Consider the following 12451-nt stretch of genomic DNA (forward strand, 5'->3'; position numbering starts at 1 on the left):
TATTATTAGTATTATTTATCTCAAACTGGGCAGGTAATCTTTAATTTTCTAAGCATTTATTTTTCTTAATGCAGCATTTTAATTTGCCTGGCATCCTTGCTGTGTTTTGTGTACTTTCACATTTCGAACTCATCGGGCCGCTGTCGCCCAATATGTTGCAGTTGTAAATTGCTTTAGTAACAGATTCTCACAGTCTTCTTACTGGCATATTACTGAGGCACGGTCACAGACATAGAACGCACACATCGGAGATCGGACCATACTAACTACGGACCCCGCCAGCTGGAATTATTTTTTAGATGTGGATTTACTACATGTTTCTCTTCAATTTGTGATTCACATATTCTGGAATAATACTCGTAAAACGGAATAAAGCACGATAGCTGTGTTGCGACCGAGCTATCAGACAGAACAATGAAACGGCAAGTACTGTTGTTCATCGCCATCTTCTGCCTCAGTTCTGTGATCGGGCAGGTCACCTATTCTATTCCTGAGGAAATGGCAAAAGGTTCTTTAGTCGGTAACATAGCACAAGATTTAGGTTTGGATGTCCAACGGCTAAAAACGGGTAAAGCTCGTATTTATACGGGAGACAGTGTACAGTACATCGAGCTGAATAGAGAAAGAGGAGTCCTCCTCATTAAAGAAAAAACTGACCGCGAAGCTCTCTGCAGACAGACAACGCCTTGCGCTTTACATTTTCAAATAACGTTAGAAAACCCACTAGAATTATTCCCAGTTACTGTAGAGATTACTGATATCAATGACAATGCTCCAGTTTTCCAAAAGGAGGAGAGACGGTTTGAAATTAGCGAGACGGCTGTCATCGGCTCTAAATTCATGCTAGAGAAAGCGATTGACCCTGATATCGGACTGAATGGTCTTCAGAGATACACTCTAAAGCCGAGTGAGAATTTTGTGCTTAAACTGCATACGCAATCTGATGGAAGCAAAAAAGTAGAGATGATTTTACAAAAGCCGCTAGACCGAGAGAAACAAGAACGCATATCTTTAGTTTTAACAGCGGAGGATGGAGGTGAGCCACAAATGACTGGGACGATGCAGATTCATGTTACTGTGTTGGATGCAAACGACAATGCCCCTGTTTTCACGAAGCCCATTTACAAAGCAAGCATTACAGAAAACTCTGTTAAAGGGACACGTGTTACTAAGGTCAGTGCTTCTGATGCAGACAAAGGCTCAAATGGAGAAGTGACATACGTCATCGGTAATGGCATGGATAGTGTTTCAGAGTTATTTCACATTAATAGTGAAGGGGATGTGATACTAAATGGTCCAATAGACTTTGAAACCGAAAAATATTATCATATCGATATAGAGGCTATAGATCTAGGCGGACTGTCTGATTCGAGTAAGATAATAATTGATGTAATCGACGTAAACGACAATAGTCCTATTGTAAATATGATATCAACATCAAGCTCCGTACCAGAGGATTCAGCCCACAAAACAGTAATAGCTTTAATGAGTGTAAATGACCCTGATTCTGAAACAAATGGGAAAGTACACTGTGTGATAAATGAAAATATCCCATTTGAAATTAAAGTGACATCAAATAATTTCTATAGTTTAGTGACAGACAGTGATTTAGACAGGGAGAGATCCTCTGAATATAATATCACGGTGACCTGCTCTGATGAGGGAGTGCCCTCCCTCTCCAGCAGCGTCACTCTCACCTTACAGATCTCTGACGTCAATGACAACGCGCCTGTTTTTGAGAGGAGCTCATATGAGGCCTACATTGTAGAAAACAACACACCAGGCCTCTCTATATTCACAGTGAGAGCCAGAGACGCTGACTGGAACCAGAATGCCCGTGTTTCTTACATACTGGAGGACTCCTCTGTTAACGGAGTGCCAGTCTCCTCGTATGTGTCCGTTAGTGCTGATAGTGGAGTCATCCATGCAGTGCGCTCTTTTGACTACGAGCAGATCAAAGATTTCCAGTTCCGCGTAAAAGCGCAGGATGGAGGCTCCCCTCCACTCAGTAGTAATGTGACTGTTAAAGTAATGATCCAGGACCAGAACGACAACCCCCCTCAGGTTCTGTACCCAGTCCAGACTGGAGGCTCTCTGGTGGCTGAAATGGTGCCTCGTTCAGCAGATGTGGGCTATCTGGTCACTAAAGTGGTGGCTGTTGATGTGGACTCTGGACAGAATGCCTGGCTCTCCTATAAACTGCAGAAAGCCACAGAAAGGGCACTGTTTGAAGTGGGCTTACAGAATGGAGAAATAAGAACTATCCGCCAAGTCAATGATAAAGATGTTGTGAAACAACGACTGACTGTTATAGTGGAGGACAACGGGCAGCCCTCTCGTTCAGCTACAGTCATTGTAAACGTGGCGGTGGCGGACAGCTTCCCTGAAGTGCTGTCGGAGTTCACTGACTTTACACACGACAAGGAGTATAACGAAAACCTGACTTTTTACTTAGTGTTGGCTTTGGCTGTAGTTTCCTTCCTCTTCATCACGTGTTTAGTGGTTATTATATCAGTGAAAATCTACAGATGGAGACAGTCTCGCATCCTGTATCACTCCAGTCTCCCTGTGATTCCATATTATCCACCACGTTACTCAGACACTTTGGGGACAGGGACAGGGACTCTCCAACACGTGTACAACTACGAGGTGTGCAGGACGAATGACTCCAGAAAGAGTGACTGTAAGTTCGGCAGAGCTGGTAGTCAGAACGTGCTGATAATGGACCCCAGTTCTACAGGGACGATGCAGCGGATACAGTGTGAAAAGAGCATCCTGGATGAACCAGACTCTCCTTTAGAGGTTTGATATTATAATTTTGATAATCAAACTGATTCTTTACTCAATTCTATTGTCGCAGTGTTGTGATTTACAGCCTATGTTTCAGTACCATGGACAGCGAACGAACAGCATCTCTTTCTTTATATCGCTCCTGTATCTAATTTTATTCTCCTCAGTTCTTGCTGTAGATGGTTGCCTTTTATCGGGCATATATTTGTTGTCACTGTTACGAACATTGGGTGCTGTCTAACGATTTATATGTCCAATACATTCGTTATAGTAGTTGTATGGGTGTTGTTTTATACAGCGAAAGTTTAAATTAAACAGAGGCCACAGTATTTATTTGCTTAAAGTCTTGTAGTTTCGTGTTTTGAACTCAATGGGCCGCTGTCTACCAGTGTCTTGCCTTTGAATTTATATACTAGGACATCCCTTGTCCTCTCATAAGGAAAAGCGACTCGACATCCCACAGTACAGTCGACGGTTGATGTTAAACCATGCACGGAATATCAAGCTGGAATATTTTTTTCGTCAATTGCTGATTAGCAGATCCTTTTGTATTTTTGATTTGCATTGGAGACGCTTAGTGTACAAAAGAGGAGAACACGTTAGTTTTGTTCGACGGGTGAGCCTGACAGACAAGAACAATGAGACGGCAAGTACTGTTGTTTTTCTCGGTCTTCTGTCTCAGCTCGGTGCTCGGCCAGGTCAGCTACTCCATTCCAGAGGAAATGGCCAGAGGCTCGTTGGTCGGTAACATAGCTCAGGATTTAGGCTTGCACGTTAAACGACTGCAAGCGGGAAAAGCTCGCATCCACACGGGAGACAGCGCAGAATACATTCAGCTTAACAAGGAAAAGGGACTGCTTATCATCAAAGAGAGAATAGACCGCGAAGCTCTCTGTGGTGAGACAACGCCTTGCGCTTTGCATTTTCAGATTGCTTTAGAGAACCCAATCGAAATATTCCAGATTACTGTCGAAATCACAGACATTAATGACAATGCCCCTGTCTTCGAAAAGGAAGAGAGGAGATTTGAAATAAGCGAGTCCGCAGTTATCGGCTCCAAATTCATGCTCGAAAAAGCAATAGACCTTGATATAGGATTAAATGGTCTTCAGAGCTATACACTGAAGCCAAATGATAATTTTGTGCTTAAATTGCATAGTCAGTCTGATGGCGGTAAAAAGGTCGAAATGATTTTACAGAAACCTCTGGACAGAGAACAACAGGAGTTTGGATCGTTATTGTTAACGGCTGTAGATGGAGGAGAACCGCAAAGGTCTGGGACCATGCAGATTCATATTACTGTATTAGACGTTAATGATAACGCTCCTGTTTTTACGCAAACCATTTACAAAGCAAATGTAAAAGAAAACTCCCCCACGGGAACACTCATTACAAAAGTAAGTGCCTCCGATGCAGACAAAGGCACACATGGAGAAGTCAGCTACGTCATAGGAAATAGCATGAGGGGCATTTCAAAATTATTCCACGTTTCTGAAGACGGGCAACTTATATTAAATGGGCATATTGATTATGAAAAAGCCAAAAAGTATGAGATTGATATAGAGGCAGTTGACCAAGGAGGGTTGTCTGATTCGAGCAAAGTGGTTATTGAAGTAGGTGACATTAATGACAATAGTCCCGTCATTAATATGATTTCGTCATCAAATTCAATAGGAGAAGATTCGGTTTCCAACACGGTGGTAGCTGTTATGAGTGTAAATGATCCTGATTCGGAAGAAAACGGAAAGGTCCGATGTGCAATTAATAAAAATATACCATTTACAATAGCTCCTACATCGAGTAATTTCTATAGCATCGTGACAGATAGTGAATTAGACAGAGAGTCGGCCGTTGAATATAATATAACAGTGACCTGCTCTGATGAGGGAGTGCCCTCCCTCTCCAGCAGCGTCACTCTCACCTTACAGATCTCTGATGTGAATGACAACGCGCCTGTCTTTGAGAGGAGCTCATATGAGGCCTACATTGTAGAAAACAACACACCAGGCCTCTCTATATTCACAGTGAGAGCCAGAGACGCTGACTGGAACCAGAATGCCCGTGTTTCTTACATACTGGAGGACTCTTCTGTTAACGGAGTGCCAGTCTCCTCGTATGTGTCAGTTAGTGCTGATAGTGGAGTCATCCATGCAGTGCGCTCTTTTGACTACGAGCAGATCAAAGATTTCCAGTTCCGCGTAAAAGCGCAGGATGGAGGCTCCCCTCCACTCAGTAGTAATGTGACTGTTAAAGTAATGATCCAGGACCAGAACGACAACCCCCCTCAGGTTCTGTACCCAGTCCAGACTGGAGGCTCTCTGGTGGCTGAAATGGTGCCTCGTTCAGCAGATGTGGGCTATCTGGTCACTAAAGTGGTGGCTGTTGATGTGGACTCTGGACAGAATGCCTGGCTCTCCTATAAACTGCAGAAAGCCACAGACAAGGCGCTGTTTGAAGTGGGCTTACAGAATGGAGAAATAAGAACTATCCGCCAAGTCAATGATAAAGATGTTGTGAAACAAAGACTGACTGTTATAGTGGAGGACAACGGGCAGCCCTCTCGTTCAGCTACAGTCATTGTTAACGTGGCGGTGGCGGACAGCTTCCCTGAAGTGCTGTCGGAGTTCACTGACTTTACACACGACAAGGAGTACAACGACAACCTGACTTTTTACTTAGTGTTGGCTTTGGCTGTAGTTTCCTTCCTCTTCATCACGTGTTTAGTGGTTATTATATCAGTGAAAATATACAGATGGAGACAGTCTCGCATCCTGTATCACTCCAGTCTCCCTGTGATTCCATATTATCCACCACGTTACTCAGACACTTTGGGGACAGGGACAGGGACTCTCCAACACGTGTACAACTACGAGGTGTGCAGGACGAATGACTCCAGAAAGAGTGACTGTAAGTTCGGCAGAGCTGGTAGTCAGAACGTGCTGATAATGGACCCCAGTTCTACAGGGACAATGCAGCGGATACAGTGTGAAAAGAGCATCCTGGATGAACCAGACTCTCCTTTAGAGGTTTGACATTATAATTGTGATAATCAAACTGATTCTTTATTCAATTTTATTGTCGCAGTGTTGTGATTTACAGCCTATGTTTCGGTACCATGGACAGCGAACGAACAGCATCCCTTTTGTATTTCTTTATATCTCTCCTGTATCTAATTTTTTTCCCCTCAGTTCTTGCTGTAGATGGTTGCCTTTGTATCTGGCATATATCTGTTGTCACTGTTATACGAAAATATGGTGCTGTCTAACGATTTATATGTCCAATACATTCGTTATAGTAGTTGTATGGGGGTTGTTTTATACAGCGAACGTTTAAGTTAAACAGAGGCCACAGTATTTATTTGCTCAAAGTCTTGTAGTTTCGTGTTTTGAACTCAATGGGCCGCTGTCTACCAGTGTCTTGCCTTTGAATTTTTATACTAGGACATCCCTTGTCCTCTCATAAGGAAAAGCGACTCGACATCCCACAGTACAGTCGACGGTTGATGTTAAACCATGCACGGAATATCAAGCTGGAATAATTTTTTCGTCAATTGCTGATTAGCAGATCCTTTTGTATTTTTGATTTGCATTGGAAACGCTTATTGTACAAAAGAGGAGAACGCGTTAGTTTGGTTCGACGGGTGAGCCTGACAGACAAGAACAATGAGACGGCAAGTACTGTTGTTTTTCTCGGTCTTCTGTCTCAGCTCGGTGCTCGGCCAGGTCAGCTACTCCATTCCAGAGGAAATGGCCAGAGGCTCGTTGGTCGGTAACATAGCTCAGGATTTAGGCTTGCACGTTAAACGACTACAAGCGGGAAAAGCTCGCATCCACACGGGAGACAGCGCAGAATACATTCAGCTGAACAAGGAAAAGGGACTGCTTATCATCAAAGAGAGAATAGACCGCGAAGCTCTCTGTGGTGAGACAACGCCTTGCGCTTTGCATTTTCAGATTGCTTTAGAAAACCCAATCGAAATATTCCAGATTGCTGTCGAAATCACAGATATTAACGACAATGCCCCTGTCTTCGAAAAGGAAGAGAGGAGATTTGAAATAAGCGAGTCCGCAGTTATCGGCTCCAAATTCAGGCTAGAAAAAGCAATAGACCCTGATATAGGTTTAAATGGTCTTCAGAGCTATACACTGAAGCCAAATGACAATTTTGTGCTTAAATTGCATAGTCAGTCTGATGGCGGTAAAAAGATCGAAATGATTTTACAAAAACCTATGGACAGAGAACAACAAGAGTATGCATCGTTACTGTTAACGGCTGTAGATGGAGGAGAACCGCAAAGGTCTGGGACCATGCAGATTCATATTACTGTATTGGACGCTAATGATAACGCTCCTGTTTTTACGCAAAACATTTACAAAGCAAATGTAAAAGAAAACTCCCCCACGGGAACACTCGTTACAGAAGTGAGTGCCTCCGATGCAGACAAAGGCACAAATGGAGAGGTCAGCTACGTCATGGGAAATAGTATGAGGGGCATTTCAAAATTATTCCACGTTTCTGAAGACGGGCAACTTATATTAAATGGGCATATTGATTATGAAAAAGCCAAAAAGTATGAGATTGATATAGAGGCAGTTGACCAGGGAGGTTTATCCGATTCATGCAAAGTGGTTATTGAAGTAGGTGACATAAATGATAATAGTCCAGTCATTAATATGATTTCGTCATCAAATTCAATAGGAGAAGATTCGGTTTCCAACACGGTGGTAGCTGTTATGAGTGTAAATGATCCTGATTCGGAAGAAAACGGAAAGGTCCGATGTGCAATTAATAAAAATATACCATTTACAATAGCTCCTACATCGAGTAATTTCTATAGCATTGTTACTGATAGTGAATTAGACAGAGAGTCGGCCGTTGAATATAATATAACAGTGACCTGCTCTGATGAGGGAGTGCCCTCCCTCTCTAGCAGCGTCACTCTCACCTTACAGATCTCTGACGTGAATGACAACGCGCCTGTCTTTGAGAGGAGCTCATATGAGGCCTACATTGTAGAAAACAATACACCAGGCCTCTCTATATTCACAGTGAGAGCCAGAGACGCTGACTGGAACCAGAATGCCCGTGTTTCTTACATACTGGAGGACTCCTCTGTTAACGGAGTGCCAGTCTCCTCGTATGTGTCCGTTAGTGCTGATAGTGGAGTCATTCATGCAGTGCGCTCTTTTGACTACGAGCAGATCAAAGATTTCCAGTTCCGCGTAAAAGCGCAGGATGGAGGCTCCCCTCCACTCAGTAGTAATGTGACTGTTAAAGTAATGATCCAGGACCAGAACGACAACCCCCCTCAGGTTCTGTACCCAGTCCAGACTGGTGGCTCTCTGGTGGCTGAAATGGTGCCTCGTGCAGCAGATGTGGGCTATCTGGTCACTAAAGTGGTGGCTGTTGATGTGGACTCTGGACAGAATGCCTGGCTCTCCTATAAACTGCAGAAAGCCACAGACAGGGCGCTGTTTGAAGTGGGCTTACAGAATGGAGAAATAAGAACTATCCGCCAAGTCAATGATAAAGATGTTGTGAAACAAAGACTGACTGTTATAGTGGAGGACAACGGGCAGCCCTCTCGTTCAGCTACAGTCATTGTTAACGTGGTGGTGGCGGACAGCTTCCCTGAAGTGCTGTCGGAGTTCACTGACTTTACACACGACAAGGAGTACAACGACAACCTGACTTTTTACTTAGTGTTGGCTTTGGCTGTAGTTTCCTTCCTCTTCATCACGTGTTTAGTGGTTATTATATCAGTGAAAATCTACAGATGGAGACAGTCTCGCATCCTGTATCACTCCAGTCTCCCTGTGATTCCATATTATCCACCACGTTACTCAGACACTTTGGGGACAGGGACAGGGACAGGGACTCTCCAACACGTGTACAACTACGAGGTGTGCAGGACGAATGATTCCAGAAAGAGTGACTGTAAGTTCGGCAGAGCTGGTAGTCAGAACGTGCTGATAATGGACCCCAGTTCTACAGGGACGATGCAGCGGATACAGTGTGAAAAGAGCATCCTGGATGAGCCAGACTCTCCTCTAGAGGTTAGAAAGGTGTTATATCACATTTTTCCTCCCTTATCACTTGTTATTACCAAACGTTTTAATCAAATATGCCAACATTTAGGAAACTGCGTTTGGTCTCTTCTTTTTCAGCACCTTGGAGAGCAACATGGAGCATTTACACATTCGTGTTATCCCTTGTGATAGATAGGAATGGTCAAAGTTCACCCCCACAATTTGCATGGCATCGTGATCTTATGTATTTTTTGGGGTGGTCTGAATTTTAATTTGACATGTGGTTAAACTGGAACTACTTTGTATTACCATTTACAGTCATCGTTCTATGCGTGTATCTTACTTTCTCAACTTTCCCACCTCTTCTATCTTACAACACATTTTTCTGCAGTTTTGCTTTCTGAACTCAATGGGCCGCTGTTGCCCAGTCATTCACAGTTGTAGTATATTTATAGCAGTACCGCCTCTTCATTTCGATGTGTTAGAGAGAAAGGGCAGGCGCACACCGCATTGTCTTCGGTAAAGGGACCAATATACACGACGGGTCACAACTGCCGTTATCGTGTCTCCATCTTTTGGACTGTTTTACCTCATATTGTTTTTGAATTACTCTCCATCTTTTTTGAAGGATTTTACGAGTTTTCTGTTTCTTCTTGCCGAGATCATTGTTGAACGATGGCACGGCAAGTACTGTTGTTTATTTCGATGCTCTCTCTCAGTTCAGTCTTCGGGCAGGTCAGCTACTCTATTCCGGAGGAAATGGCGAAAGGCTCGTTGGTTGGCAATATTGCTCAGGATTTAGGTTTAGATGTTAAACGACTCAAGTTAGGTAACGCTCGTGTTTATTCTGGTGATAGCCGAGAATACATCGAGCTGAGCAGCGAAAGAGGAGTCCTCCTTATCAAAGAAAGAATAGACAGAGAGGCGTTGTGTGGCGATAAGACACCGTGCGCTGTGCATTTTCAGATCGTTTTAGAGAATCCTATGGAATTTTACAGCGTTACTGTTGAAATAACAGATATAAACGATAATGCGCCCACCTTTGATAAAAAGGAAATTACATTCACAATCAGCGAGTCTGCAGTCGTTGGGGCAAAATTCGATTTAGAAAGAGCTGTTGATTTGGATGTAGGTACAAATACTCTCCAGAGTTACCTTCTCAAGCCAAGTGATAATTTTTTACTTAAACTTCACACCCAAACCGATGGCACAAAGAATGTTGAAATGATCTTACAAAAACCTCTCGACAGAGAGAAAAGTGAGTTAATTCATTTGGCGTTGACGGCTTTAGATGGAGGAGAGCCGCAGATGTCAGGAACAATGCAGATTCTCATCACAGTGTTAGATGTTAATGACAATGCACCTGTTTTTACACAGCCTATATACAAAGGCACAGTAGCTGAAAATGCTGCAAAAGGCACGATCGTGACAACTGTCAGTGCATCAGATGCTGATGACGGTTTAAATGGTAAAATCACGTATTCAATCACAAATACTTTGGATGACGTCACACATATGTTTGAAGTAAACGAGGTAAACGGAGAGGTTAGGTTAATTGGACGTTTGGACTATGAAAAGAAAATACATTTTCAGATCAATGTTCGCGCAAGGGATAATGGGGGACTAACAGATACTTGTAAAGTGATAGTCGATGTGGTGGATATAAATGACAATAAACCAATAATTAAAATCATGTCTAAATCAGCTATTATATCAGAGAGTGCGGACCCCAACACAGTCGTTACAATGATTAACATCCAAGACCCAGACTCAGGCGAGAATGGTAGAGTTCAGTGTTTTATAAATGAGAATATACCTTTCTTATTGAAATCGACATCAAATAATTTCTATAGTTTAGTGACAGACAGTGATTTAGACAGAGAGAGAGCATCTGAATATAATATTACAGTGACGTGCTCTGATGAGGGAGTGCCCTCCCTCTCTAGCAGCGTCACTCTCACCTTACAGATCTCTGATGTGAATGACAACGCGCCTGTCTTTGAGAGGAGCTCATATGAGGCCTACATTGTAGAAAACAACACACCAGGCCTCTCTATATTCACAGTGAGAGCCAGAGACGCTGACTGGAACCAGAATGCCCGTGTTTCTTACATACTGGAGGACTCCTCTGTTAACGGAGTGCCAGTCTCCTCGTATGTGTCCGTTAGTGCTGATAGTGGAGTCATCCATGCAGTGCGCTCTTTTGACTACGAGCAGATCAAAGATTTCCAGTTCCGCGTAAAAGCGCAGGATGGAGGCTCCCCTCCACTCAGTAGTAATGTGACTGTTAAAGTAATGATCCAGGACCAGAACGACAACCCCCCTCAGGTTCTGTACCCAGTCCAGACTGGTGGCTCTCTGGTGGCTGAAATGGTGCCTCGTTCAGCAGATGTGGGCTATCTGGTCACTAAAGTGGTGGCTGTTGATGTGGACTCTGGACAGAATGCCTGGCTCTCCTATAAACTGCAGAAAGCCACAGACCGGGCGCTGTTTGAAGTGGGCTTACAGAATGGAGAAATAAGAACGATCCGCCAAGTCACTGATAAAGATGTTGTGAAACAAAGACTGACTGTTATAGTGGAGGACAACGGGCAGCCCTCTCGTTCAGCTACAGTCATTGTTAACGTGGCGGTGGCGGACAGCTTCCCTGAAGTGCTGTCGGAGTTCACTGACTTTACACACGACAAGGAGTACAACGACAACCTGACTTTTTACTTAGTGTTGGCTTTGGCTGTAGTTTCCTTCCTCTTCATCACGTGTTTAGTGGTTATTATATCAGTGAAAATCTACAGATGGAGACAGTCTCGCATCCTGTATCACTCCAGTCTCCCTGTGATTCCATATTATCCACCACGTTACTCAGACACTTTGGGAACAGGGACAGGGACTCTCCAACACGTGTACAACTACGAGGTGTGCAGGACGAATGATTCCAGAAAGAGTGACTGTAAGTTCGGCAGAGGTGGTAGTCAGAACGTGCTGATAATGGACCCCAGTTCTACAGGGACGATGCAGCGGATACAGTGTGAAAAGAGCATCCTGGATGAGCCAGACTCTCCTCTAGAGGTTAGAAAGGTGTTACATCACATGTTTCCTCACTTAACCCCCGTAATTACCAAACGTTTTATCAAATATGCCAACATTTAGGAAACTGCGTTTGGTCTCTTCTTTTTCAGGACCTTGGAGAGCAACATGGAGCATTTATACATTCGTGTTATCCCTTGTGATAGATAGGAATGGTTAATGGTCACCGCCACACTTTTAATCTCATTGTGATCTTTAATATTTTTCCTGCGTTGTCTGATTTCTAAATTGACATTGTTGAACTAGAAGTACTTTGTATTACCATTTATAGTCAACGTTGAATGCGTTTATCTTACTTTCTCAACTTTCCCACCACTTCTATTTTACAACACATGTTTCTGCAGTTTTGCTTTCTGAACTCAATGGGCCGCTGTTGCCCAGTCATTCGTTGTTGTAGTATATTTACAGCAGTACCGCCTCTTCATTTCGATGTGTTAGAGAGAAAGGGCAGGCGCACACCGCATTGTCTTCGGTAAAGGGACCAATATACACGACGGGGCACAACTGCCGTTATCGTGCTTCAATGTTGTGGACTGTTTTTTCTTCAC

The 12451-nt window shown here is 43.5% G+C and overlaps 4 protein-coding genes across 6 annotated transcripts in view; all 4 read left to right on the forward strand.

The window, feature by feature from the left end:
- The window catches only part of LOC307256488 (protocadherin gamma-C5-like), a gene marked incomplete at its 5' end in the record, with an annotated part of 206099 nt that overhangs the window by 128520 nt on the left and 65128 nt on the right, over window positions 1–12451 (forward strand). The window lies entirely within an intron of this gene.
- LOC307256508 (protocadherin beta-16-like) lies at window positions 409–2808 on the forward strand (the record flags this gene model as incomplete). Its single annotated transcript, XM_080035483.1, has 1 exon — window positions 409–2808. Exon 1 carries the CDS (start codon window positions 415–417, stop codon window positions 2806–2808), a length of 2394 nt encoding a protein of 797 aa, XP_079891609.1. The 5' UTR covers window positions 409–414.
- LOC307256500 (protocadherin beta-16-like) lies at window positions 3429–5822 on the forward strand (the record flags this gene model as incomplete). Its single annotated transcript, XM_080035475.1, has 1 exon — window positions 3429–5822. One exon carries the CDS (start codon window positions 3429–3431, stop codon window positions 5820–5822), a length of 2394 nt encoding a protein of 797 aa, XP_079891601.1.
- LOC307256608 (uncharacterized protein) lies at window positions 6453–11966 on the forward strand (the record flags this gene model as incomplete). Its single annotated transcript, XM_080035639.1, has 2 exons — window positions 6453–8888; window positions 9495–11966. 2 exons carry the CDS (start codon window positions 6453–6455, stop codon window positions 11964–11966), a joined length of 4908 nt encoding a protein of 1635 aa, XP_079891765.1.

Source organism: Ammodytes marinus (genome assembly GCF_949987685.1).
Source record: "Ammodytes marinus genome assembly, chromosome: 10".
Lineage (NCBI taxonomy): Eukaryota > Metazoa > Chordata > Actinopteri > Uranoscopiformes > Ammodytidae > Ammodytes > Ammodytes marinus.